This window comes from Pelobates fuscus, chromosome 6, assembly GCF_036172605.1.
Source record: "Pelobates fuscus isolate aPelFus1 chromosome 6, aPelFus1.pri, whole genome shotgun sequence".
Taxonomy (NCBI): Eukaryota; Metazoa; Chordata; class Amphibia; order Anura; family Pelobatidae; genus Pelobates; species Pelobates fuscus.
The window spans coordinates 279,930,043-279,954,781 of NC_086322.1; the positions used below are offsets into that span (position 1 = coordinate 279,930,043).

Consider the following 24,739-nt stretch of genomic DNA (forward strand, 5'->3'; position numbering starts at 1 on the left):
GGTAACCCACAGCAAGTCTCTAAACATCGGAGCTAACAGGACACTTTCCAGATGGACACCACAATTCGTGGCGGCCATCTTTATCAAACTAGGGTGGCGGAAGGCCTGCTCAGAGGGGACTCGAACCCAGCAGCACGACATGGCCAGAACCTCAGGGCACAAGGGACATCTGCTGTGGGCCCCTGTAAGTTATAAGGCCAGGGCCTTATGCCCTGCAGTAAAGACGGCATTGTTATCTACCTCTAAACACTAATTTAGCTCAAAGACATATGGGGCATTTCACAATCTGGACTGATGCGTGAATTTATTTTGAGTCCTATTTTTATTTTTTTACTGCCCCTAATGTGAAAAAATAATCATACATGTTAAAACAATGTGTTTCCCCCCATCCCTTTTCTACTTTTCATTCATACTTAAAGGAAAACTGTAGTGTAAGGAAAAAAATAAAAATGTTTCCCTTGCACTATAGCTCCCTATTTTGCCCCCCCTCTGTCGCAGCCTCCACTCCCCCAGCCCCCCCCCCCCCGCCATGGTGCAGAAGGGGTTAAAAAACCCTTTTGACACTTACCCGATTCCAGGGCCAATGTCCACGTTCTGCCTCCGCTCCTCCCTAATCTTATGTGTATGGACAATGTTTTCCTAAGGGGGAGGAGAGTGGGGAGGCAGGGGGAGCAAAATAATTTACTATATAAAAAAGAATAAAACCATGCCAACTTCATCTAGATCAGGGCTTGGCAACTTATGGCCTGCAGGCCTTATAAGAGTTGTCCAATGCAATTATGTGGCCCAAATACCCATAATAAAATCATGGGCATCCAGACTGAGCAGGGCCAACGCAAGTCCAGGAGCGGGACACAAAAAGTGCGCTGTGGTTTGCGGTCTCCCTCTATCATAGAACCGGTGAGGAGGTGCAAGGAGATGCAGAAGCTAGCCATACCGTGTACTACACAGAGCTGAAGGCTACCGGGATACATCAATGCCATAATCCTGGCAGCCGGTGCTCTGTGTAGGCTACAATTTCAGAGACTGACATTAGCACATGCTAAGATAAGGCAACGCCGGTCCTGGTAAGGAAGAGCGTGCGCGTGTGTATTTAATGGTCATTCTTGTGTCAGTGTCTTTTTATTGATTACTCTGTGTGTATTTCAGTTTGCGTGTATAGGTCACTGTGTGTGTATGTCAATGTCTGTGCATGTAGGGGTCACTGTCAGTGGATTTGTATTGGTTAATGTGTACCTGTCAGTGTGTGCATGGGTCTGTGTGTTTATATTGGTTCCTGTGTGTGTGAGTCAGTGTATTTGTTTGTTCCCTGTAACAGAAGCCTCCATTCCTCTGGCTCTTGGAGCAGCTTGGAGGTCAAGCCTCCTTCCTACAGACTATGGACCTTGTCACAGAACACCTTAAAAAGTATCCAAAAGGGAGCTGAACCTGAACGGACGCACTTACACAGAGCTCCGAACAATCTACGACAATCCAAATCAATCCGAGGTACCAGGGTACCATCAGACGACCCAAACACCCACCCGAGTACCCCCGGATCCCAAGGTACAGGCGAATGCCTTTCCGTTCCCGCAAACGGGTAAAAGGACCTGGCGAAAATCTGGGGCCTACCTGAAACTTCAAACCGCAAGGTACGCGACGGAGGCCACAGCAATAGACGCTCGAAACGGCACCTACCTCTTAACTGACCCCACGGAACCGGACAGCTACACAATGGGTCGCAGGTCCCAAAAGCCTCCACCAACCGCCGGCAGAGGCACACAAGATATCGGCGACATGCTGCAGAGGCCAATGGCGCCCAAGATGGCGGCCCCGCCGGAGCGCACGCCAGCCTCTCTAGACGAGGGGGAACAGAATGGGGCTGGATTGGAAATATCCACCACTCCTCGAGCCACAGAGTCACTGGCCAGCCAAGACACACAAACCCCGGCTACCAAGCAAGATATTGCCGACCTCCTGATGGAAATGAGGAGAATGCACGCAGCAGATATTAACCTAATAAAGACTGAAATGCAGGCGATGACCGCACGCACACAGGCCACAGAGGAGGACATCCTAGATCTCAAAAGAGAGGTGAGAGAGATAAGACACTTGTTACCATATGCAGGCAGCACAGTCCACCCTAACCACAAGACTGGACCAAGCAGAAGAACGCAACAGACGCGCCAACCTAAAACTAAGGGGGATCCCAGACACCATTGACTCCTCAGAACTACCCCAGACGTCTCATGGCAACACTTCTGCCACCCGCACAGGCAAAAAAAACTTGTATTGGACGGCTGTTTTAGTATCCGAAAAGCCAGACAAGCACCAGCAGACGCCCCTCAAGATGTCATTATCCGTTGTCACTCTGTGACCGACAAAATTAAGCTTCTCACGGCGGTCAGAGGAAAGACCCCGCTTACATTCGAAAATTCTCAAGTTACCTTTTTACCAAGACCTGACCCGCAACACGTTACTGTGGCGCAGGTCTCTGGCCGCGGTCACAACTCAACTGAGAGATGCAAAGATCGATTATAAATGGACATTCCCAAGGTCCCCAACAGTGACCAAGGGGGGCGCCACGCACAGCCTCTCCTCGCTACAGGATGCAGAACCATTCCTGAGGGCACTGGGGATACCAACTCAAACCCAACCACGGGAGAACCCCACGACGTCACACACATGGAATCCAGAGAGAGTAATTTCTTTCACTCCTAGAAACACGGAGAGAAGCGGGGCCCTAACCTGAACTGTCCCACTGAAACAAACCTTCTACTCCCTCTGTATCCTCCACAGGCGCTGAGGGAGAGCTGATCTGAACTGCAAAAATGGTGGCCAGCAACTTCAATACATTAATCAGTCACTGCCTTACCTTTAGTGCTTTGCATGCCGGTTTACCTTCTGTTTTACCATGTGTTTGTTTTTGTTATTGTTTTAAGTACGATATTGCTACACACGCATCCGACAAGTCTAGCTTACACTACACCATAACTGCAACTGACTGCTTTTAGCCTATCAGAGCTCCAACTGATGGTATAAAGGGTATTACTACAAGGAAGTGTTTAATCTCTGCCTTAACCACGCCTCCAGATGGGGCCAGACTCATATAGTCAACACTTCATTCCCATCACCGGACTTTTCACAAGGCGGTAATGGTGCTACAGAGGCTACCTAGGTTACAAGGCACCCAAGATAGTAATGTATTTGGCCCTCCCGATATGTAAAATAATAAGAGATTTAAAAAAATTGAGCCTTCCTCTGTGTCATCCCCAACCCTCATGTACACAAAACTTACTTCATGTACACAAAAAGACATGTACATTCATGTATACACAGACTCATTTACAAACTAATAACTACATCCAGTTGGGTGCTGCAGGAATTGCTATCTGCAAACGGTTTGCTTAGGCCACTGTTGCTCTGTAATGCTGTTGAGGCCGCTACGCCATCATATCTCAGCTCCAGAAAGAGTCTAGGATGCACAAGGAGCTGGGTAATTAGTGCAGGGTGATCTCATTGGCTCCTGCGGGCACCAGCACCACATGCAGTACCCCACAACCAATTATATCATTTGGATGGGGGGGTTCGGGGCAGCGATGGAGCTATGTACTTACTGTGCTTTTCCTGAACAGCTCCACGTGTGTGTATGTATGTGTGTGTGTGTGTGTGTGTGTGTGTGTGTGTGTGTGTAATAATATTGCTCCCTAATTTGGTATCAAATATAGCAATCCCACACAGGGATACCAGGTTAGGGAGTTATTCCACTAACCTGCTGAAAAATCAAAATTAAAGGGTTTAATTTAATTTTGGTCTTTAGGTAAAATAAATGTGCTAAACAGTATTAAAAAAATTAAAATAAATAAAGTACTTTGATTGGGAATAGCAGGTAGACCTGGCTCATATCCCATTTACTGATGGCAGCTGAGTCACAAGTGGAAGCATTGTTATAGCTTGTATCGCTGTGGCTTTTATATTTACAAATGTCCAATTAAGATTCAGAATCTAAAATAAATTCATATAGAATGTCATACCTACTTCTTAGACTCAGAAGCCTTAGCACAAGATTACACTGTCTCTTGAGAACTGAAAAAAACAACTACAGGGCCAAGCAGGAAAACAAAGGTGTTAAAGCTTTGTCACCTTGAAATGTACCAAAAATGCCTAGGGCTAAGGTGAAGGCACTCAAAATCAGATTTAAACCACACCTGGTGGGTGTCACTCAGAGCTTTAAATATATGTATGGTATAATCATAGGTGTGTGCATACAAGATTTCTATTCCTTTGTGTTTTTTATATATGGTGAAATATTTATTAAAAGGCTCTGTGTGTATGGGGTGACTGTTTGGTGCGGGATGGCTGTGTGTGATGTGGCTAGGTGTGAGTAGCTCTAAGTGATGTGTGTGGATAACTGAATGTCTGTAGGTAACAGTGAGGGATGTGTGTTGGGAGTGATAGGAGGTTACAGAAAAGAAGGGATGACTGGGCATGATAGGAGAATGAGAAAGGGTTGGAATGATAGGAGGCTGTGGAGAGACTGAGGTATGGGTAGGATGGGGGATGGTAGGAGAGAGGGGAGAATGGTGGGAGTGATTGGAGAATCTGAACATAGGGATAGGTGGGAGAGTAAGCTAACGGGGGAGAGGTGATATTAGGAGAGAGGTGGGTGTGAGAACGGAGGAGAGATGGATGGGAGTGATAGGAGTTGTCATAAAAAGACTAATAAGTATGGATCAATAGGAGTATGGGATGAGCGGTGGATGGGAGTCATGGGAAGATGGGAGCTGATAGGAGAATGGAAAGGGAGGCAGAGATGTCCAAAAGGTAGATCCCCAGATGTAAAACTACAACTTCCATGATACTTTGCATTCTAAAGACTCACAAAGCATCATGAGAATTGTAGTTCTACAACATCTGGGGATCTACCTGTTGTGCATCCCTCTTTAGAGTCAAAGGAAGATGTGAAGTGAGGGAAGGGTGGGTAAGAGATGGGAGGGATGAGTTAGTGATAGGAGTATAAGACAAGAGAGGGAAGGGAATGGGGAGAGAGGAGGCATGGGCAAAGTGATAGATGGAAAGGAATATCAGACAGGGATTGGTGACAGGTTGGTTTTGATATGGGAGTTAGAGACTGGGGGAGGCAATAAAACACAGAGCTTCACATTATATAAATAGCAGATATAACACTGGAGCTCTGTGCTAGTTTTCCCCAATTTTAAGTGATCAGACAACATTTAAACCACTGACAGTTAAAGTGAGTAACAGAGATTATATTGTTACAACGGCACCTGTCAAGGTGTGGGATATATTATGCAGTCAGGCAGTAAACAGACAGTCAGTTCTTGAATTTCATGTGTTGGAAGCAGGCCCGGACTGGCCATCGGGCGAATGCCCAGTGAGCCGCAATGGCCATGGGCAGAGGCCGACAGGAGAGATCAAGGGACTTCTCCTGCCGGCCCATGCAGGGCAGCAACGGCCCTAAGAGGGACCAGGGTCCCTTCATGGGCCCGAGGAGAGATTCACGGGCCGGTACCGGAGTGGAAGATAATCCAGACACTAAGCTGGGCAGCGTGTGTCTTGCGAGTGCCGATATTAACAGAGCAACACAGCAACGCTCTGTAATACTGGCGCTCGCAAGAGTCAGAGACATGGTCTGTACCGAGCAGCGGTACAGGCCAAATAACCAGACCACGGGACCACCTTGCGGTGTGTCAGCTTGCCCCCGCTCTCACTGGACCACCAGGGAACAACGTGCTCCCTCCCCATGCAAGGTAATAAGGGACAGGGGGAGTAAATGTAATATATTTATAAATGAGTTTATATTTTGTTTAATTAAAGAAGCCACTATCAGATTACCTGCACCTACACACACTACACACTCTATACCCCCTAATATAACACCCTCTACACGCCCTATAAACATGCACACACTTTACAACCCAGGAACACACACTACAGCCCCTAGCCACAAACAGACCCCATTACACACAAACTTCAACACAAAATAGTCTCCTATACACACATACAACAGCACAGGGAGCATCCACACAACACACTTTAACAGTCCCGTTCCACAGTTGTTCTCTGGTATCCCACTATGGTGGACACCAGAGACAAATCACTAGCAAATGCAGCACATGTTTACGTTTAACAAAATAAAAATCCAGGACATTTACTGGGGCATCCCACTAACAAAAACGCCTCCTTTTAGGCTCCGCCCTTCATAGTGGGCTGCTCTGCCTTTATTTGCCCAGGCTGAATTTCTGTCCCAGTCCGGCCCTGGTTGGAAGCATGAATAATGGGCAAGCAAAAAGATCTGAGTGACTTTGACAAGGACCAAATCATGATGGCTGGATGACTGGGTCAGAGCATCTCCAAAAAGTCAAGTTTTGGGGGGGTGTTCCTGGTATGCAGTGGTTAGTACCTACCAAAAGTGGTAGAAAGGAGGAAAACAGGTGAACGGAGGTCTGGGTTATGGGTGCCCAAGGCTCATTAATGAGAATTAAAACCCATCTGCCTAAAATTGTATAGGTCCCACTCGCCCTACCAAGACAGCTTTGATGCATCTAAACATGGACTCCTCAAGAACTCTGAATATGTCCTGTGGTACCTGGCATCAAGACATTAGCAGCATATCCATTAGGTCCTGTAAATTGCTAAGTGGGGCCTCCATGGATCGGATTGTTATTCCAGCACATCCTACAGATGCTCAATCAGATTGAGATCTGGGGAATTTGGCAGCCTAACGCCGGTCAAGATCTTCCTGCTGGCTTGTGCAGCAGTCTAGCATTTGGGCGGCATTAGAGTGTCTGGGAGCACGACTATGGGCACAACTCTGTATTTGATATTGGCACAAAGCACCCACAATTGTATTTCATATTCCTCTAAAAACACCTAAGACACATTGGGCAATCCCTAAATCATGGACTGGCAGGGGTGCCTTTGTGGACCGATTTGGGAACCACTGCTCTATTCACATTATCATCATAGTGGAATGTAACACATCTTGTGCATGTGTCCTACATTCGAGAAAAAAAAGGTCTCCAATTTCTGGCACCCAACAAGTCTAATGGGAGGTTAGATGAGGGAGGATTTCCTGTGAAATGCACCTGGCATGAATTTTGTTTATTACCAAATGGTTTCAAGATTCAAATGACAGAGGAAAGAAACATTAATGATCATGACATCAGAGAGCTTAATGGACTGATTTACTCACCAAGTCCACTTCATTAAAATTTGGTCTGGGTGCAGTAGGCTGTTATACAGCCTATCATGCTTCTCATAGAGAAGCATTGGATTCAATGCTTCGGTATGAGAAGTAATTGACAGGAGGAGTGCAGTGCTTGCCACACATGCGCTTCCCTTCCATAATGATTAGCCAAAGAGGAATCCAAAGAGGAGAAGCCAAAAAGGAATCAACCTAGACAAGACGGAAGATGAAGAGGTGGGCAGCACAAAGTGAATCTCGGCACTGTAAACAAGGTAAGTAAAGACTCATTCATAGTTAATTTTATAACTTAAAACAAGGAGCCTGGGAGTCACAGACATGCCAATAAGCAAAAATTAAAAACAAAAATTACGAACATTGAACTAGTATCCACTTAAAACTGCCGGATATCCCCACATACTTTCTAAGAGTGGGGAAATCCACATAGTAGTTGGTTACAGTAAGGGTGACACAAAAGTCCCTGTTCTGTTTCTCTCCCCCCCCCCACTACTCTGGTAAATATGGAGACTGCCAGTATATGTACGCAAGCAGTCTCAATCCAAAAAAACACCAAGGAAGAGTGTGTCAAAGATCTCAGCTCCAGGACACTCGGAAGCGAGTTAAACTACTGGGCTCCTCGGCACTTTGTATTTTGGTTGCAAATTAACCTCCTGCTACATGATTACCAGTAAAAAAATTTTAAAAAATAAATAAATAAAAAATAGGCATTTAATCCCAGGTAGCTGAAATCTAAGGTCAATAATTATCACAAAATACCAGTTTAAGCTTCACAGCATTGGTAGTTTTACCTGTCTGGGTGTCCAGTTCTATACAATTGCCAGTAACTAAATGAGGTAACAACAATATAGATTAAACATGAAATGTAAAATAACATCAAACATTTAGTCAAGTGTTACAGAATAAAACAAATATGTTACTCACCCATTCTGTTGAGGAAGCGTCTGTAGTTTCAGAGATGGATTTTCACCCGTTTCATGTTCTGTAATGTCTACGAAAGAGGATGAAGACCCAATATACAGTGTAGGACCATTATTAGTTGGAACCTGAAAAAAATTTGGTTTTCTGTGTTCCAGCATACTGGGTCGGAAATGAAACAAAGAATGAAATAATATACACACACAACCACTTATTTTTAATTACACCCATAATGACAATCCTCTTTCTATAAATAAATGATTTATTTTATTTGGATTATTGGTGGCAAAACTGTGTCTTGGCCAGTTGTGTTGTTGTGTCACTGGTTTGTGCACAACATAATCAACAAAACATCTACCAGTGATTCTAAGTGTGGCACTTCAATTTAGTCTGTTGTGGCTTCCTCTCACCGTGAGGGAGAGGCACAGTCAACAAACGTAACAGGCCAATGTGAAGATGACAAGCAAGAATCACAGAAATAGTCAAAAAGTTAAGTGGCAAAACAAGAGAACTTGGCGATAGCGTGGTTGAATGCTGAAGATCGTAGAAATGGATAAGTGAAGAATGCTTATCATTGTAAAAACCCCCGTAACTCCTACGCTACATTTCTGACTTGGAATGTGTAAATATAACTCCACACAATGCAAGAGTTGGAGTACCAAAGCAGTGGCAGGCAATTGTATGCAGACCAGTCTAATTGTGTAGCTACGTTTCGTAAATGCTATTCCAGATATGAAAAAGAGTTAAACCAATGTAACCTGGAGTAAAAAAAAAATACCACTTATATAAAAAAATAAATTAACATTTGATTAAAGCCTAAAGGGGCTGAAGCATCACCCACTGACGTGGCACCTTAATAAAGAATCACATTCTGAAGGTTTATTCCGGACAACTTGCTTTTCATTTAGACACTACTGAGTGTCTTCCCGTTTGTTCTCATTTTATACCCCACTGAGAAACCAAATAAGAGGAGAAGCTTCATTAAATCTGGAAATGGGGATTATACCTCTCAGGTGCATTTGTGCAAATGCACTTGCTGATTTGCAGCTCTGAAATGTTTAAGTGCATTTATCTCACAAATAATTTCCCACCTTAATTAACATAACTACACTATTGGATTTTCTCTGTTATTTATTTTTCATATCCTTCCTGAGATTTACAGGTCGCAACCTTAACCGGCCAGGAAGAATGACTCCAGGTTTGGCCGTGTTGCTGCCTATTACATCCACATCCAAAAAATCACACAAGGGCTTTCACATGTGTATTTTTTCATTAGTAACAGACTGCTGGACACCAATATACTGACAACCGCAAGCAGCTCGATAACACAAAATGTACTAAGACTGCTATAGTTCTTGGCTTTTTTTTTTTTTTTTTTTAAAGTGCACAGATACACACAATTCAAGATTTTTCTCCCACCTGTCATGTCTTTCATGTTTTTTAACAAACCGTTTTGTAAATGTGCTACATGATAAATTAAAACGAACACTCAAGTTGTTGCATCGCAGCCGTTTGATCAATCAAATTCTCCTCAGAGGGGAGAATTAGGGACATTATGTTCATGTGCAGTGGGCGTCTAGTGCATCCAATCAAATACTTCTCATAGGCAAGCATTGAATTATATCAAAAGAATACATTGTACTAGAAATCTTGAGATAGGGTACAGCGTTAATCTGGACTCAAAATTTTATTATGAATACTATGAGCAAGTTAGATTGTAAACTGGCTCCAGCAGAGATTTTATTTACATGTTTTTTGCTAATATTTTCTAATGGGTTTGCTCCTATTTGCAGTTATATCCTAACATTAGAATTGTAAAATGCTGTGGAATACGGTGGTGATATTCTTTTACATCGATATAATGAAAGTTAAGTTTAATGTTTTAATTTTTTTATAATTAATAACAAGTACACTTAATACATAAGCAAACTAATTTTTAGCTACGGAGGCCTAGAAAAAAAATGTAGGGTAAATTTAGAAGAAAAAAAACCCTTTATTTGGTTGAAAACCCAAATATTATATTTGTTAATTTTTTTTCACAAAAACAATGTAATATTTTGTTAAATATTTTTAAACTAAAAAAAATAATATTCACAAAAAAAATAATAATTGTTTTCTTGGGGCAAAGATTTTATGTTCACTGTAAATTTATGTAATGAGCCAAAGAGGTAATGCAACCTGCATGTTTGATGCAGTTTGCAAGTCACTACATATACCATAAGTGTCTGTACAAATGAATACATACATACGAGTGTTGAGCTATTTTCGAGCAGTTACTGAACGAGGGTCGCAGGCCACCCACAGCATAGTCCTTTTAGCCGTACCATTTTTTTCCACCAATGGGCACTGTGAAAGCTGACACTCTCAGCCAATCACAGCTGTCCATTGCTGCTCAGGCTAATGCTTCCTCATTATCTCAAGCATCACAGAGAAAATAGTCAAAAATGGTTCAACACTGAACGGACATGCGGTGCCAGGGGGCTCCAGACACTAACTACTTCAATGCAAAATCACTTACTGTGCCTACAGTGTCCTTTTCATTTTTGTCTGTTTCACGTCAGTTGTCACACATTTTTACTCTCCTTTTTTATCTTCTCTCACATATTAATCAGCCATTTAAAAAAAATCTCCAGTCTTTTGATTGCCCTTTGGTTTTTATCTATTTTACAGTCTTCCCATTTATTATTTTTTGCATCAGTGATACCTGCCTTATAACACAATTCCGTAAACGCATTAGTTAGCAATCTCCCCAGTTTGTTCAATCCCCACTTTAGTGTAGCCTCTTCCCCAATCTTTTTAATACCTATTTATCAGTCTGGAAAGGCACCCACACCCATATTATACTATTTAATTGTACCATTATGCACCACATACTCTAACATTCTGATGTAATAACATTCCCAATCCTATTCCAAGAAAGCCATTATTTTACATTTACCCGTGTATCTGTCTCCTCCTTCCCTATTCATTTTTGAAAAGAAAAGTGGTCCATCTTTGACAACCATTTAATTTCATCTTATTTCTAAAGCAGCATGAAATGTCTGTCGTTAAGGTGGTGTTCTTTACAACTTGTTCGAGACCAAATATTGGGTCCATGTGCGATTAGGTTGTGTCCCTAAATGCTTAGGACAGAAACACTGTATTAATCAGTATACAAGAAGTGAATTTGTGAAAAAACATTGTGTTGGAAAGCATTCCAACGCTCAAAAGAGGTGTTTTGCTTAACAGAATTTGTTATATGGGTCACCAAGCCAACTTGAATCTAACAAATATGTCATTAAGTTTCCCTTATGTAAAGAATTTGTCTCTCTTCCAAATAAGAATAATGACAACTAATTTAAGGCATTTGAGCGATATTAGATGTGATTCACTGTAGAAAAAGTGCCCAGACAGTCTCTTCTCCTGAGCAGTAGTGCTTTCCTGTCCTGTCCAACCCCGCATGTCTCTGTAAGGGGCCGCGATGGCCGGCATGCAATGACACCCAAGTAGGCTGATTTATTAGAGCAGATGTCACAGCAAAGGGCTGTATCAGGAGAGGATATAGACTGGTCAGGACTTTGTAGTGCATACCGTTTAGTGTTTTAGGGAGATCCTTTTTATCTACTCCATATTTGCCTTAATGTAGCCCCCATTTAGTATTAAAAAAACAGCAAAAACAAGATGGAGATTTAGAGAAATGAAATCCATTTTACCATTTAAAATATAACTGAAAACGTTAAAAGCTAAGGTCTTCCTATGAAACGTAATTTATGTCAGCATTATATTTCATAAAGTACATTTAATAATATACAATATCAGGTAATATACAATTAAGGAGCAATCCATGATTTGATTTTTTTTTTTTTTTTATATATATCATTCATCTGGAGGTCTACATTAAACGGTCTCAGGTACTCTGGAGTTAAATATGATTTTAACTTTCATCATTAAAAAAGTATTTAATGAATCTGATCTTTAGGGTTTTCACAAATATCCTAATAAATTAATGTTCTTAATATATAAAGTCATGAACAGCTGGTTCCTACACAATGCTTTCTTTTTCTTCTTGCAACCTTAACATACTAAAATGCATACAAACACACTTTACCATTTAAAGCAGACAGTAAAGTTAAAAATAAAAAAAAATTCCCAAACATTAAGATCAAATGAAATGCATATATAATGATACCTCACACAGGACAAGTTTGTTGACCCGCACTCATATGGAATCCCCAAAAATACACCAGGAAGAAATCATAGAAAGAAAATGGACATTTATTGAAGTAAAAAAAGAATACATATAGCAAGATACTAAAACAGCAGTATAGGTGAAAAACGAAGGAAGGAAAGAAAAAAAAAAAAGGCTGTGATTTAAAAGTATAAAAAGTCCAAAACCTGAGCATGGGACCACCTGCATCTGCTGTACAGGGGGGAGAGCACCAAAGAAGCCGACCCTAAAGAAAGATTAGAGAAGCCCTGGACACGTTTCGCACCACTCCGGGTGCTTTTACAACATGCTCATGTTGAGAAAGCACCCGGAATGGTGCGAAACGCGTTCAGAGCTGCTCTAATCTTTCTTTAGGGTCGGCTTCTTTGGTGCTCTCCCCCCTGTACAGCAGCTGCAGGTGGTCCAATGCTAAGGTTTTGGACTTTTTATATTTTGTTCGCTCACAACCCTTTTTTCACCCACATGCTTGGACCAATACAGCTTACATTAGGACTGCTTTTCTAGTATCTTGCCATATTTATTTTCTTTTTTGACTTCAATAAATGTCCATTTTCTTTCTATGATTTCTTCCTGTTGTATTTTTGGGGATTTCCTATGAGTGCGGATCAACAAACTTGTCCTCTGTGAAGTATCATTTGATTACAGGGAGGATCCCAGCACCGAGAAGGTAACCCTGTTATTGGACCTATTGAACTGCTATAAGTACGATGAAAACCAGTATATCCATGTTTATTGAATTTTGCGGTTGAAGAGTTGCGGCTACATGTTTTTTTAGTGAGGGAGGGATTTTCTTCACTTACTTAAATGCATATATAATCCTGTGTGCACCCACAACTTGCTATTTACATACAAATACACTTTTTGAAAAAACCAAAACCAAAAAAACAACTTTACTGTCCCTTTAAAAAAATTTGCATCAAACATTTCATAACATGTCAGAATGGATTTGTGACCATATTGTAAATAAGAGTCATTTTATTATAGAACGTAACAAAGAGCCCCTGGATACACCAGCATTAAATTCTACAGTTGTAAGCCAATTTTATAATACATACACCCACACACAGAAAAATAAAAAATACTCAGTTTATTTTTTTGTTGTTGTAGTTTTAATCAGGTGAGTTGAAATTCTTAAATAAGCCACATCCACTTCTACTTTGTCACAGTTGTCAAAAATTTATTTTTTAGGGGTGGGGGAGGTGGATATTTGTTATCTTTGGGCTATAATATATGTATTTTTCCAACTGTTTCACAATTGCACCAATTCTATCACAATTCTGACACTTTCATATAGCTCTCCCAGTGTGTCTTGTGTAAACAGAGAGGAATCTGTGCATCTCTAATATACGTACATTAGACATGAATACAATTATAAAATACACAGTACGCCGAACTGTAGTGTATTAAACAACTGAAAGAGAAAACATTGTCAGGGTAAGTTAATTTCGTGAGTCATAATTGCCAAGATTCAGACTGTTTATACACAAGCATTGCCCTTTGGGCTAAGGACCAACAGAATCCAAGAACAGAGCCTGCGTCAGATTACCTTATACTAGCAGCGGAAACATGGTCGCTAGTGTGCAATTTGTTTCACCTTTGTAATTACAGTTTAAATTCGTAATGATGATCGCTCTTAACGACTTGCATTCACACCTTCCAAGAAACATTAGCCACACGCATAGATGTTAAGAACCAAAGAAATAAAAAGATCGATAAAAACACTAAGCCGGAGACAGCTGCATTAAGGTCGATTTAGAGTCGAATAGGTCCGAATACCGTATATAGTTAATAAATTAGAACTCTGCCAATACATTGTTAACACCAACTGCCGCTAGAATGTAATTGCATTGGATTTGCAATTAAAGAAAGCGATAACAAGGCATTAGACATGCATTTTTTTTTTACAGATTGCAATATTAATGGCCACTATTAATAAATATTTCAGCTCCAACATTCTTTTAACCAACAAAATTGGAATTTGCAGTAAAGGTAAAATGCTTTTATCGGTGGGGGAAATTAAGTATTTCCACTGCTTTTAATGAAATGACAGTGGATTTAAACATACCCACATTTAGGAACCCCAGGAGAAAAATATATAGAGACATTAAAGGGTGCAGGTTATATGCAGTAGAGAATAAATTACACGGACAGTAAAAAATTAAAATGATCCCCCCACCCCTAAAAAAAAAAAAAAAGCTTTTTTTTGTAAGGTCTCTACAATGCTTACATGGAAAGCACACACTAGTGCTTATTCCCACTGGAACAGAGATTTATAGAGCTTAGAGTATCTGAGCACCAAGCACACTATTTTAATATTAGGAAGATGTTTATGGTTTTACCATAATCAAGGAATGTAATGGGCTAAATAAGTCAATGCATGAAGAACTCTAAACCAAGGTCTCATCCAGCCACTGCAGTGTACCATTACAAGTGCGTAAAGAATACTTGGGAGATAAATGACCGAATGTAGCAAAGGGCAACCAAGCAGAACGCTTGCCAGTATCTTTATTGGAAAGATCAGGGTGCCAGATGCAATCTTTGTGAATGTATAAAAGGAAAACACAGAAGGCCACACCGTGGCCGAGAGAAAGCAGTCCTAAAATCCAATCAAATTCATCCTGGCTAAATCAAAGGACCAGATGCCAGAGTCTACCCAGAACTTAGCAGGAACTATAGCAGTACCATAACATAAATGCTGTTATGAGTAAGATGGGGTATACATAAAAATACTGAAAACCTAATTGGAATAACAGTTTACCGTCTACAACTGCTTAGCAGTCTTAATTGCCAATGCGACCAGAGGCAGTAGGTAATTTTCGGAATTAAACAGTCACACGTAGATAATAGACCTGGGTCTTATTTTTATGCATCCCAGCTGCTTTGGGGCTTATGTTTTCATAAACACATGGAAATAGTTTAAACCATCAAGCTCCAGGAACTGTAATTTGCACTTAAAGGACCACCCTAGGCACCCAGACCACTTCAGCTTAATGAGGTGGTCTGGGTGCCAGGTCCCTCTAGGATTAACCCTTTTTTTTTATAAACATAGCAGTTTCAGAGAAACTGATATGTTTATACTGAGGGTTAATCCAGCCTCCAAAACCTCTAGTGGCTGTCTCATTGACAGCCGCTAGAGGCGCTTGCGTGCTTCTCACTGTGAAAAATCACAGTGAGAGCACGCAAGCGTCCATAGGAAAGCATTGTAAATTTGGTTTATAGGAAAGCATTGTAAATGCTTTCCTATGCGACCGGCTGAATGCGAGCGCGGCTCCTGCCGCGCATGCGCATTCAGCCGATGACGTCGCAAGGAAGAAGGAGCAAAGCTCCCCGCCCGGCGCTGGAGAAAGAGGTAAGTTTAACCCCTTCCTCCCCCAGAGCCCGGCGGGAGGGGGACCCTGAGGTTGGGGGCACCCTCAGGGCACTCTAGTGCCAGGAAAACAAGTATGTTTTCCTGGCACTAGAGTGGTCCTTTAAGATGGTTGTATTCAAAACAAAACACAAATAAACCAAATTCCTCTATTAGGTGGTCTCCAGTTGTTACACATGATACTGTGTACATATGATGACCCAAATTCCTTAGTGAAAAGCCTAGAAATAGGCAAAAGTTCCATAATACAAAATAAATAAATAATACAACATATTCCTATTCCGATGTGTCCTAAGGGTCTTTTATCACACAAAAACAGTACATGGAATGGTTGCCAGTATAGATGTAGCAATCAGGTTGTCCATGTATTGTCTATAGGACATTCTGTTTCAACAGAACCACGGTCAACACTCTAGGAAGAGTATAACCAGTACTGGAAGACAGCCACAGACGATCTTGAAGTAGTAAGAAAATCTCAAAAATATATAATATATTTGTAGTTTAGTATTTCTAAGATTGCAAAATCTGCCTCATAACTCTTTTTTTATAAGTATCTTGAGTGTTAGATGTGTGAATTTAAAGTTTGACAAGGGTAAACCCTCTTGTCTACAGAATTCATTGGTTGTCATTTTCATAAACGGCATGGTTTTAGGAATATGAAAACCTATTTTTCTTATGAGGAAAGCTTTTAGGACGGAGATGTAGTAGGATGGAATACATTCTCCTGGAGTCCATCCAGGGTACTGAAGTTCTTTTGACATGGGGAAATAAAAGGGGGGTTTGCGGCCACTGATAAAAAAAAAAAAAAAGCCCATTCATAGAATATTTTCTTGAAGTGGAAATTGAACAATATTTCATTCATGCGGTGCTATCATACATCTCATTCAATGGTTCTTAATTCTTGGATTGGAATCCCAAAGTGGGTTCCCGTGCAGTTTTTGGTATCACCATTGTTTGGAGTAAGTACATGATATTAATATGGTAGTTGTCCCCAATTGTGTTTACTGTAGTGGTATTGCCTTACACAATGTAATGTCTGTTTTGACACTAAGTAGAGCTTAAAGAAGTGTTCTGTCAGAATTTTAGCAATTAAGTTGAAGTGATCTAATCTTACAACCAATTAATTGATCACCAAGCTGATGCCATGGCCTTAATTTGGTTCCCTGCTAATAAAATATCAAGAACCACTGATCAAACCTATTTTAAAGCATGTGCTTGAAAACAGGCTATGTACACACATACACACAAAGTAAAACCTTTACCCTTTATTAATATTTTAATATCACCTGAAAACTAGCTTACTAAAATAATCCATATAAGATAATTCATATATTGCTCTCCTGCATCCCCCCTCAGGGTCCATGTGTGCTGCAATAGTCAACTTGCACCGCCATGGCATTTGTTGGCAGCAGCAGAGGGGGCAGTTAGTAAAAAGAAAAATGTAAATATGGAGTTTTGAGTAGTAACACCCCCCAAAAGCACACATGCTCTGCTGCTACTTCATGTGACTAACAAGGTCATAAAGGGTACCTGTCATTCCATTAAAGTCTATGTAACTTTCCCCAAAATGCAAATTTAAAGTGCCGAGTACTTTACATATTTTTTTGTTTAATACACAGGTTCTAAGTGGTAACTGAGACATGTGGAAAGGAAGCATTTTATTACAAATTGATTGATTTTAACATGTACTAAAATTTAATAGACTTTAAAGGTGCAATCCCACTTTGTGTTTTTGTTTTGCCATTATACACAAAATCTTGGTTTTGGTTGCTAGATTTTAAATGAAAGAATAAAAAACAAACTTGCCTCTTTCATACAACTTATACGTTTCAAAGATGTTTAATGGAAGTTTAAACAAACATTAAATGGCTCTTTATAAGCTTAACATAACAGTATAATTGTAATTATTACCATGTTTTATGTTGAATAATCAAAAGGGACTGCACTTTTAAAGTAAAAAAAATAATTTCAGTTGTATACATATATACAAACAATTGTATGTTCACACATACATTTGTGTGTATGTATATATACACAGATATACATACACACATATATATATATTTACACGCACGCATACATACATATATACACACGCACGCACACCACATGACAAATTGGGAGAGCAAGATATTATCGAAGGCCAGAATAGGGAGAGGGATAGGAGTTTGTGGAAATTCTTTTGGATGACTATTCCAAATATTATAATAATTATAATAATAATAATAATAAACTAAAAAATGTAAAGGAAAAAAAAAAAAAAAACACCCAAAAGAATTTGAATATGACAAAGGGCAAAGCTACTGAAAAATAAAAATTACACAGCTTTGTTGAAATACTAGAGTCTGCCTATACAAAAAAAATCCTCTAAAATAATTTTCGGTAGTAAAATAAGTACAGGAGGAGTCTTTCCATTTCAGGCTTGACAGCAAGTTTTACACTCCTTGGGGCTGTAACACGAGGAGAGATGGGAGCAAAAGTGTTGTATTTTTAATGCTTTAAGGAAACGTGTCAGTCATTTTGACATTAGTACACACTAAGGAGAGGGGGGGAAAAAACAAACTCAGTTTGTAACTCTGCCTTTCCAGAGCTGTCCTGAAGTAATCTGATTGGGGTTAGCTCCCCAGATTCGTTCAAGTTTTTCTTTAACTCGTTTTAAACTTTGTAGACCAGGCCAGTGCCTCTACTGATACCGGAGTAGTGTCTGCCCGCACAGCGGTGCTGCTTGCATGAAAGAATGAAATGTCACGTCCATGACTTTCATAGGTTAAAATAATGCTTAGGTTGCAAATTCAATTCATCGTCACACTGGGACAGCATCACACTGTGCTACAGTTATTTCACCCAAACAGGGTCACCAAACTCACCCTGCTTTTTTTTAATGCACTCGTCAGTAAAAAGGGCATGTTGGGTAGTTGTAGCCAAGCCACAGTACATGGTCAAACTGATCCTAGATTGGGTAACACCCGTCTAAGGCTGGCACTTCTACCAAGAGGGCTGGCATTGGCGTTAATGATGTTGGCTGGCGCTGGTCTTCTCTGCCAAGTGTCGAAGAAAACTGTCGTCATTCTGTCCCCGATGGTTCAGCGCCTCACTCTTGAAGAGAGCAGGCGGTGGCGGCAGATGGGGGACTGGAGGTACCGCCAAGTGATGTGGGTGGGAGTGCGGATGCAAATGAAGGTGGGAGAAAGGATGAGGGATAGGGCGAGGGGGCAGGGCACTCAGGGCATTTAGGTTCAGTGGAGGTGTAGGGCTGCTGGGCGGAACATGGGTTGGTGGTAGGTTGTTAATACCTGCCGAGGGATTGGTCAGCGTGATCTGCAGGGCAGGGGGAACACCCACTGGGCTGGTAACCCGGAAGCACTTCTCTTTGTGTGCTTTCAGCATATTGGAAAAACGAAATCGCATGCCACACACATCACATGGGTAGGGCTTTTCTCCCGTGTGGGTCCGGCGGTGGCGCTTCATGTTGGGACGGCTGGTAAAGCTCTTCCCGCAGATTTCACAGATAAAAGGTTTCTCTCCTGTAATGAGAAAGAATGCAGCTGTTAACGATGGAAATTTTTGTTACTAAAATACTGTGTGACAAATAATAATTTATTTTCATCATGACATAAAATGCAATTAAGCTTTAGTCCCAGTCATACCTAACTTACCAGAAGGGGTGCCATTAATGTTTCATTTACATATCAGTTCGCTGATTTATGTGCTTTACTAAGAATAGTCTGTTTAATGATATTTACAACTATTAGATGAATAAAATTATGCAAATATTTCTGTCACAAATCCTTTAAAATGTAACATGTTTAATAGCATGCTGTTAGGATACATCTGCAACAAAACTAGACAAAGTAATTTGATAGTGAGAAACGGTTACTACTGAGATTTTTGCACAGCCCAATGATCCAACAACAAGTTAGCTATAGGTTGTGCTTATTTGTCTAGTGTGTGTAATTGTGTGTATAAATGGATCATTTTTTTCTTGCAGTTACAATATTGCAGAATGTGCACCACATGCAAATGAAACATTGTCACAATCTGATGCAGGGACTTTAACAGCAGTTAAAGTGTAAATGAAAACAAAGAAAAGCACATATTTGTATGGTGAAGCTGCTCAGGAAGCTCTTTTGTCACCAATTTCACTAAATAAGTTGCCAAGCATACTTGTATGACAATTTCTAAAACTGTTTTTTTCTTTCTAAAGAAATCCGAAGGCCCACTAAAGTCACTTGGACCATGTCAATGTCAATAAAGTGGCCAGGATGCAGTGGCCCTTTAGTTTTAACACAAACATCAATGTACCTATTGAAGGGTTAAATTCACCTCTAGTGGCTGTCTCCTGACAGCCACTAGAGGAGCTTCCTTTACATTAACAGTGTGAAATTCTTTCATGCGACTAAACGCAGCTCATAAAAAAGCATCAAATCAAATGCTTTCCAATGAGAAGTATTTGGATGTGTGCACTCGCAGCGCATGTGCATTAGTGTTCTTTACGAGGAATAATGTATCGAACCATCGGTGAAAGTCGAATTACGTCACCTGAGCAGATTAGTGCGGCAGCACCAAGGTAATTTCAGTGCTGGAGAAATGTTTTTTTTCTCACTAGGACACAATAAGCTTTGGGAATACAGGTTTATGTTTCCAACACTAAAATATACCTTTAACACTTAGCTAAGCGGAGACGAGATAGAGTTGCTCCTGCATCTTCAGACGAAAACGAAGATAAAGCAGCCAAGAAAGGCACCCAAACTACGCAAAAGTGCCACCACCAGTGAGGTGACACTGTGGGGAACATGCAGATATCAAATAAGCATCCCATCGGGCACGACTCAACAAACCTGCGGCCTACAAGCATGGTCGGCGCAGGGGAGGTGGCCACTCCCCTGCAGCCCGCTACAGCAGCAATCATGACTAAGGGCCTACGTTTCCCCCCCCCCCCTACTGGTGCACCCAGCAGCAAGCAACCCCTCACGCAAGCACAAATACACTCCGTCCCGACTCACCTCCCGGCCTCTAATCAACGCCAGCTCCAAGAAGCGCCTGTACCACTACGCACACTGGAGCAGGATAGCAAAGAGGAGAACTCAGCGGGTTCCGGGAGACAAGCACTACTAAAGACAAGCAGTGGAGAGCTTTAGCCCACGAACACAGCCGAACCCAACGCCGGAACATGGGTGGAAGACACCCCAACAGCCCAGCGACTACAAGATCCAGAGTAAGGGAAACCCCTGCCCTTCCGCTAAAAGCACCTGTCAAGCCTCCGGAGCCGGCATTGGTTGAGCAAAGAGGACTGATTGGGGGAAGAGTCCTAGTACCGACCACCCAAAGGCCAAACCAGACCACCAGTAGCCAATTTGGGCATTCATAAATATCCGAGACATTTTAGCCTTACCACCAGATAACTCCAGCAACTGGTCAGAATACACGAGACTCTCTACACAGTATAATCCTACCGTTATAACTTAAGCAAGCATGGACCTCCTGTATTTTTTTTTAAGCAACGGGTCTCCTAGCTACATAACTCACAAGACTAAGTTAGCACACACAATAGCGTGTGATATTCTTAGTTGACTGACACATTGGTCCCCTTCCGGCTATATGCGGGTGTGTTACACTATAGTCCAACAGTGGATACACGAATACTATAGCATGTTTATAACTAGCAAGGTATAATGTTACTTTACGATATCGGTATGTAGTTCCTAACCTGTCTCCTAGCCAAACAAATCATATTGCTACGTTTGCATCTAACCTGTATTATGACCTCGGCTGGGTGGACCCGACGTGTGGTTTTCTACAGTGAGGAGGTATCGGAGGTTTTAACCTGCTCTGACAGGCTTAGCTGCAGTGATAAGTGTGGCGGTGGGTACTGAGTCTAGAGCAAACGGTACAAGATTGCTGTGAATACAGAAGTATGGTAGAAGTCACTGTTGGTGCAGTGACATGTGGATCTGCACCAACAGTGACTTCTACCATACTAGAAGTCATACCTCCTCACTGAAGAAAACCACTTGAGCGTTCTTTTCTTTCAGCAGCCAGCTGTTCTCTTATTGCAGTCGGCCGCGGAAGGTCTGGGTTGGGAGGATAATCTATTCAAATGTTAGGGGATATGCAGGCATTTTTTGTAAGGGGTGCCCTCAAAGGCACAAGTGCTTAGGATAGTGGGGATATTGGATAATTGTACCCCCTTCGTTAGACCCAGTCTAAGCAAGGCTATCATACTTACCAGTTCGCAACCTTACTATAGCATACCATACCAATGCTGCCCAACATCCATTTCATTCACATTGCTTTTAGTTATAGTAATGTATGAGTAACCCGGTCCAGACCGGATACCTTCCAGACTTGTTTGTTCCTGCTAAGCCATTATCAGCAATTACGTTGGCTTTGTATTTGGAAATTCACTATTTAGCTAATAACTGCCTTATCCACGAGATCTATACCTCCATTGTATAGAATCCCATGCATAAACCGTTACTGGTTTAACATCTTTAATAGTATCTTCTCCATATTTTGCTAATCTGGCACGTTCACAGATGCCAGTAAAGGGTTATGCTTTGCAGTGCACCAATACCACTGCACATACACCACTACTTTTCGTGAGTTCACTGGAATATGTGTAAGAACTGTCACTGTGGAAAAAGCACAGTCATGACAGCCTTCTCTCTACTATAAGTGTACTTACCCCTAGCACGATATCAGATACCAGTCCCTGACCGGACTGTACAAACCTCCTGCTTTAGAGACCTCAGATTGGCTGTCTACTGAGACTATCTCCAATTTATTGTTCATGACTGCGACATTGTCACATTAGTGTTTATACCTTTTTTAAACAATTGCACTTTGCCACTGTTTCAGGTCTTAGTTAGGTAAACCTCATTGATACTGTCACATTAGTATCACAGTGAACTTGTGAATGTCCAACCTTATCTAGCCCGGAGGATTCAGACAGCTCTGGTGGGGATTTTGAGTCCCAGACAGCTCAGGTGAGGTTATTTCCCACTCACTTTTATTTATATATATATATATATATATATATATATATATATATATATATATATATATATATATATATATATATATTATATATATATATGATAAAGAACAACCACTGGAAGGAAATGGATTAAATCCATCCGCCAATGTTGTGGTGGTTATAGGATATAGTGGGGCTTAACCCCTGGAAATATATAGAAAGAAAGGGGCTACTGGTCGGCAACTCGAAAACGGATTGCCCTCCAAATAGACCTTATATCCTTATGTTACAAAAAGGCTTGTACTGCAGGTACCCACTAAAGGGAGTCTTTGCATGCAGTGAGCCAAAACAAAAAACTCTTTAATAATCCCTCTTGAGGAAAAGAAAGCAAAAAATGTGTTATATGTACAAGTGTAAGTTAAAAATGAGGACCTAGTGGGGTAAGGGTCATAGCTACGCCTGACTTTACTATAACGAGCACAAAAACTAAGGAGATATAAGTGTGGCTTCAAACATATGCCGAATACTCCACTAGAATAATTGTGTCAGAGAGACCAAGGGTACAGAGTATGCAGCAACAGTTGCTAAAACATCCGGTTATATTTTGTATCAAATAGTAGAGGCTACAATATGTGCACCCAAAAATGCAAAATATAAATACAATAGTACCTAGTATATGTTTGAAGTAGATTTTAGATATCACTTATTATGTAGGAAACAGGTGCAATTGTAGGGAGTATGAACCTGGAGATAGCTTAAAGGCTGTAGACTACAGTGCAGTTGTACCTTTGGATGCCATAAACTTTTATCCAGTGCATAACGCGAATCTTTCAATAGTCTCTAGTACATCTTAAAGTATATTCTCAATACATATCACTATTGTGTGAGGATACCTGGAGATAGTTTAAGAGCTGTTAGGTTACAATGCAGTTCAAAATATAGATGTACCTTTAAATGCCATAAATTTATATCCAGTGCAAAAAGCAAATCTTGATTTTTAAGGCAAAAGGTATATAGAGACCCATATTAAATCATAAAGGGAAGCATAGAAATGAATTATGTAACCATATGTACAAAGATGCCTAAACAGCTAAATGTGATTTGGGGGTAGGAATCCCTAGCATCTTGTACATATCATATACATATATACTCAAATGGTCTTTAGCAGTGCTCAGGATCGTAGTAATGTCACAGCCCCAGAATTGTCCAAACAAGAAAATTAAAAAATAGGATGAATCCGCTCATTAAGAGCTGCTCAACGCGCGTTTCGGCGATACACGTCGCCTTTGTCAAGAGCCGTTTGCAGAGTGGATGGCGCCTCTTTTTAAACGAGTCTTAGGACTTCCCCCCAATATGACGTAAAGCTCCCTGTCCAATCGGTGAGTCCGTACGGTCTCAATGAAGGTTTCTCCTTCGCCCCCTTTATCTAAATAATACCAATTCAATAATCCTGTCAGGTCACTTTGCAAAATTTATTTTGTAAATACTATGTAAATATTTTGTGTGTATATCTACAAGTTTATTGGTCGGTATAAAATCCCCCTTTTTTCATCTACTTAAGGTTAATTTAATTAACCCTTTAACAACATCTGTCAACACAACACGTCCATCCCAACAAATTCTCTGTGTTTCCCTGTATGTTAGAAGCTTATTACTTCTTTTAATATATTATGAACATTTGTTTATCTCTTTATAAGTGTTCATCTACGCCTCTTTATATACACATCTAGAACTTCTAGTTCGGTCCCTAATCATGGCATTTGTATGCCTATCATAGAAAAATATCGTCCTATATAATAACTGGATCCGATGTACTCTGGTTTATACACTGGAATTTTTCCAGCCTCCTTTAAGTACTAGTTCCATTTGTTCATATATCCGTTTATTTAGGACGACCTTTTATTTCTATAGACTCATAACAGGGTCTCAATATTGCTATCTTTGTTTAGTGTCCGAGTCACTTGTTTGATCCATATCGGCACTCTGTTTCCCGATTAGGGTTAACTGCAATTTGGTTTTTTTTTGCTTTTTGCACTGGATATAAATTTATGGCATTTAAAGGTACAT

The 24,739-nt window shown here is 40.8% G+C and overlaps 1 protein-coding gene across 1 annotated transcript in view; it reads right to left on the minus strand.

The window, feature by feature from the left end:
- Nucleotides 1-17,968: 17,968 nt before the first annotated feature.
- Nucleotides 17,969-24,739, minus strand: part of ZNF652 (zinc finger protein 652) — a 46,629-nt gene continuing 39,858 nt past the window's right edge. The window contains exon 6 of the mRNA XM_063425533.1: nt 17,969-19,220. Within this exon, the coding sequence (XP_063281603.1) occupies nt 18,706-19,220 (515 nt within the window). The 3' untranslated portion in view covers nt 17,969-18,705. The remainder of the gene's footprint in view (nt 19,221-24,739) is intronic.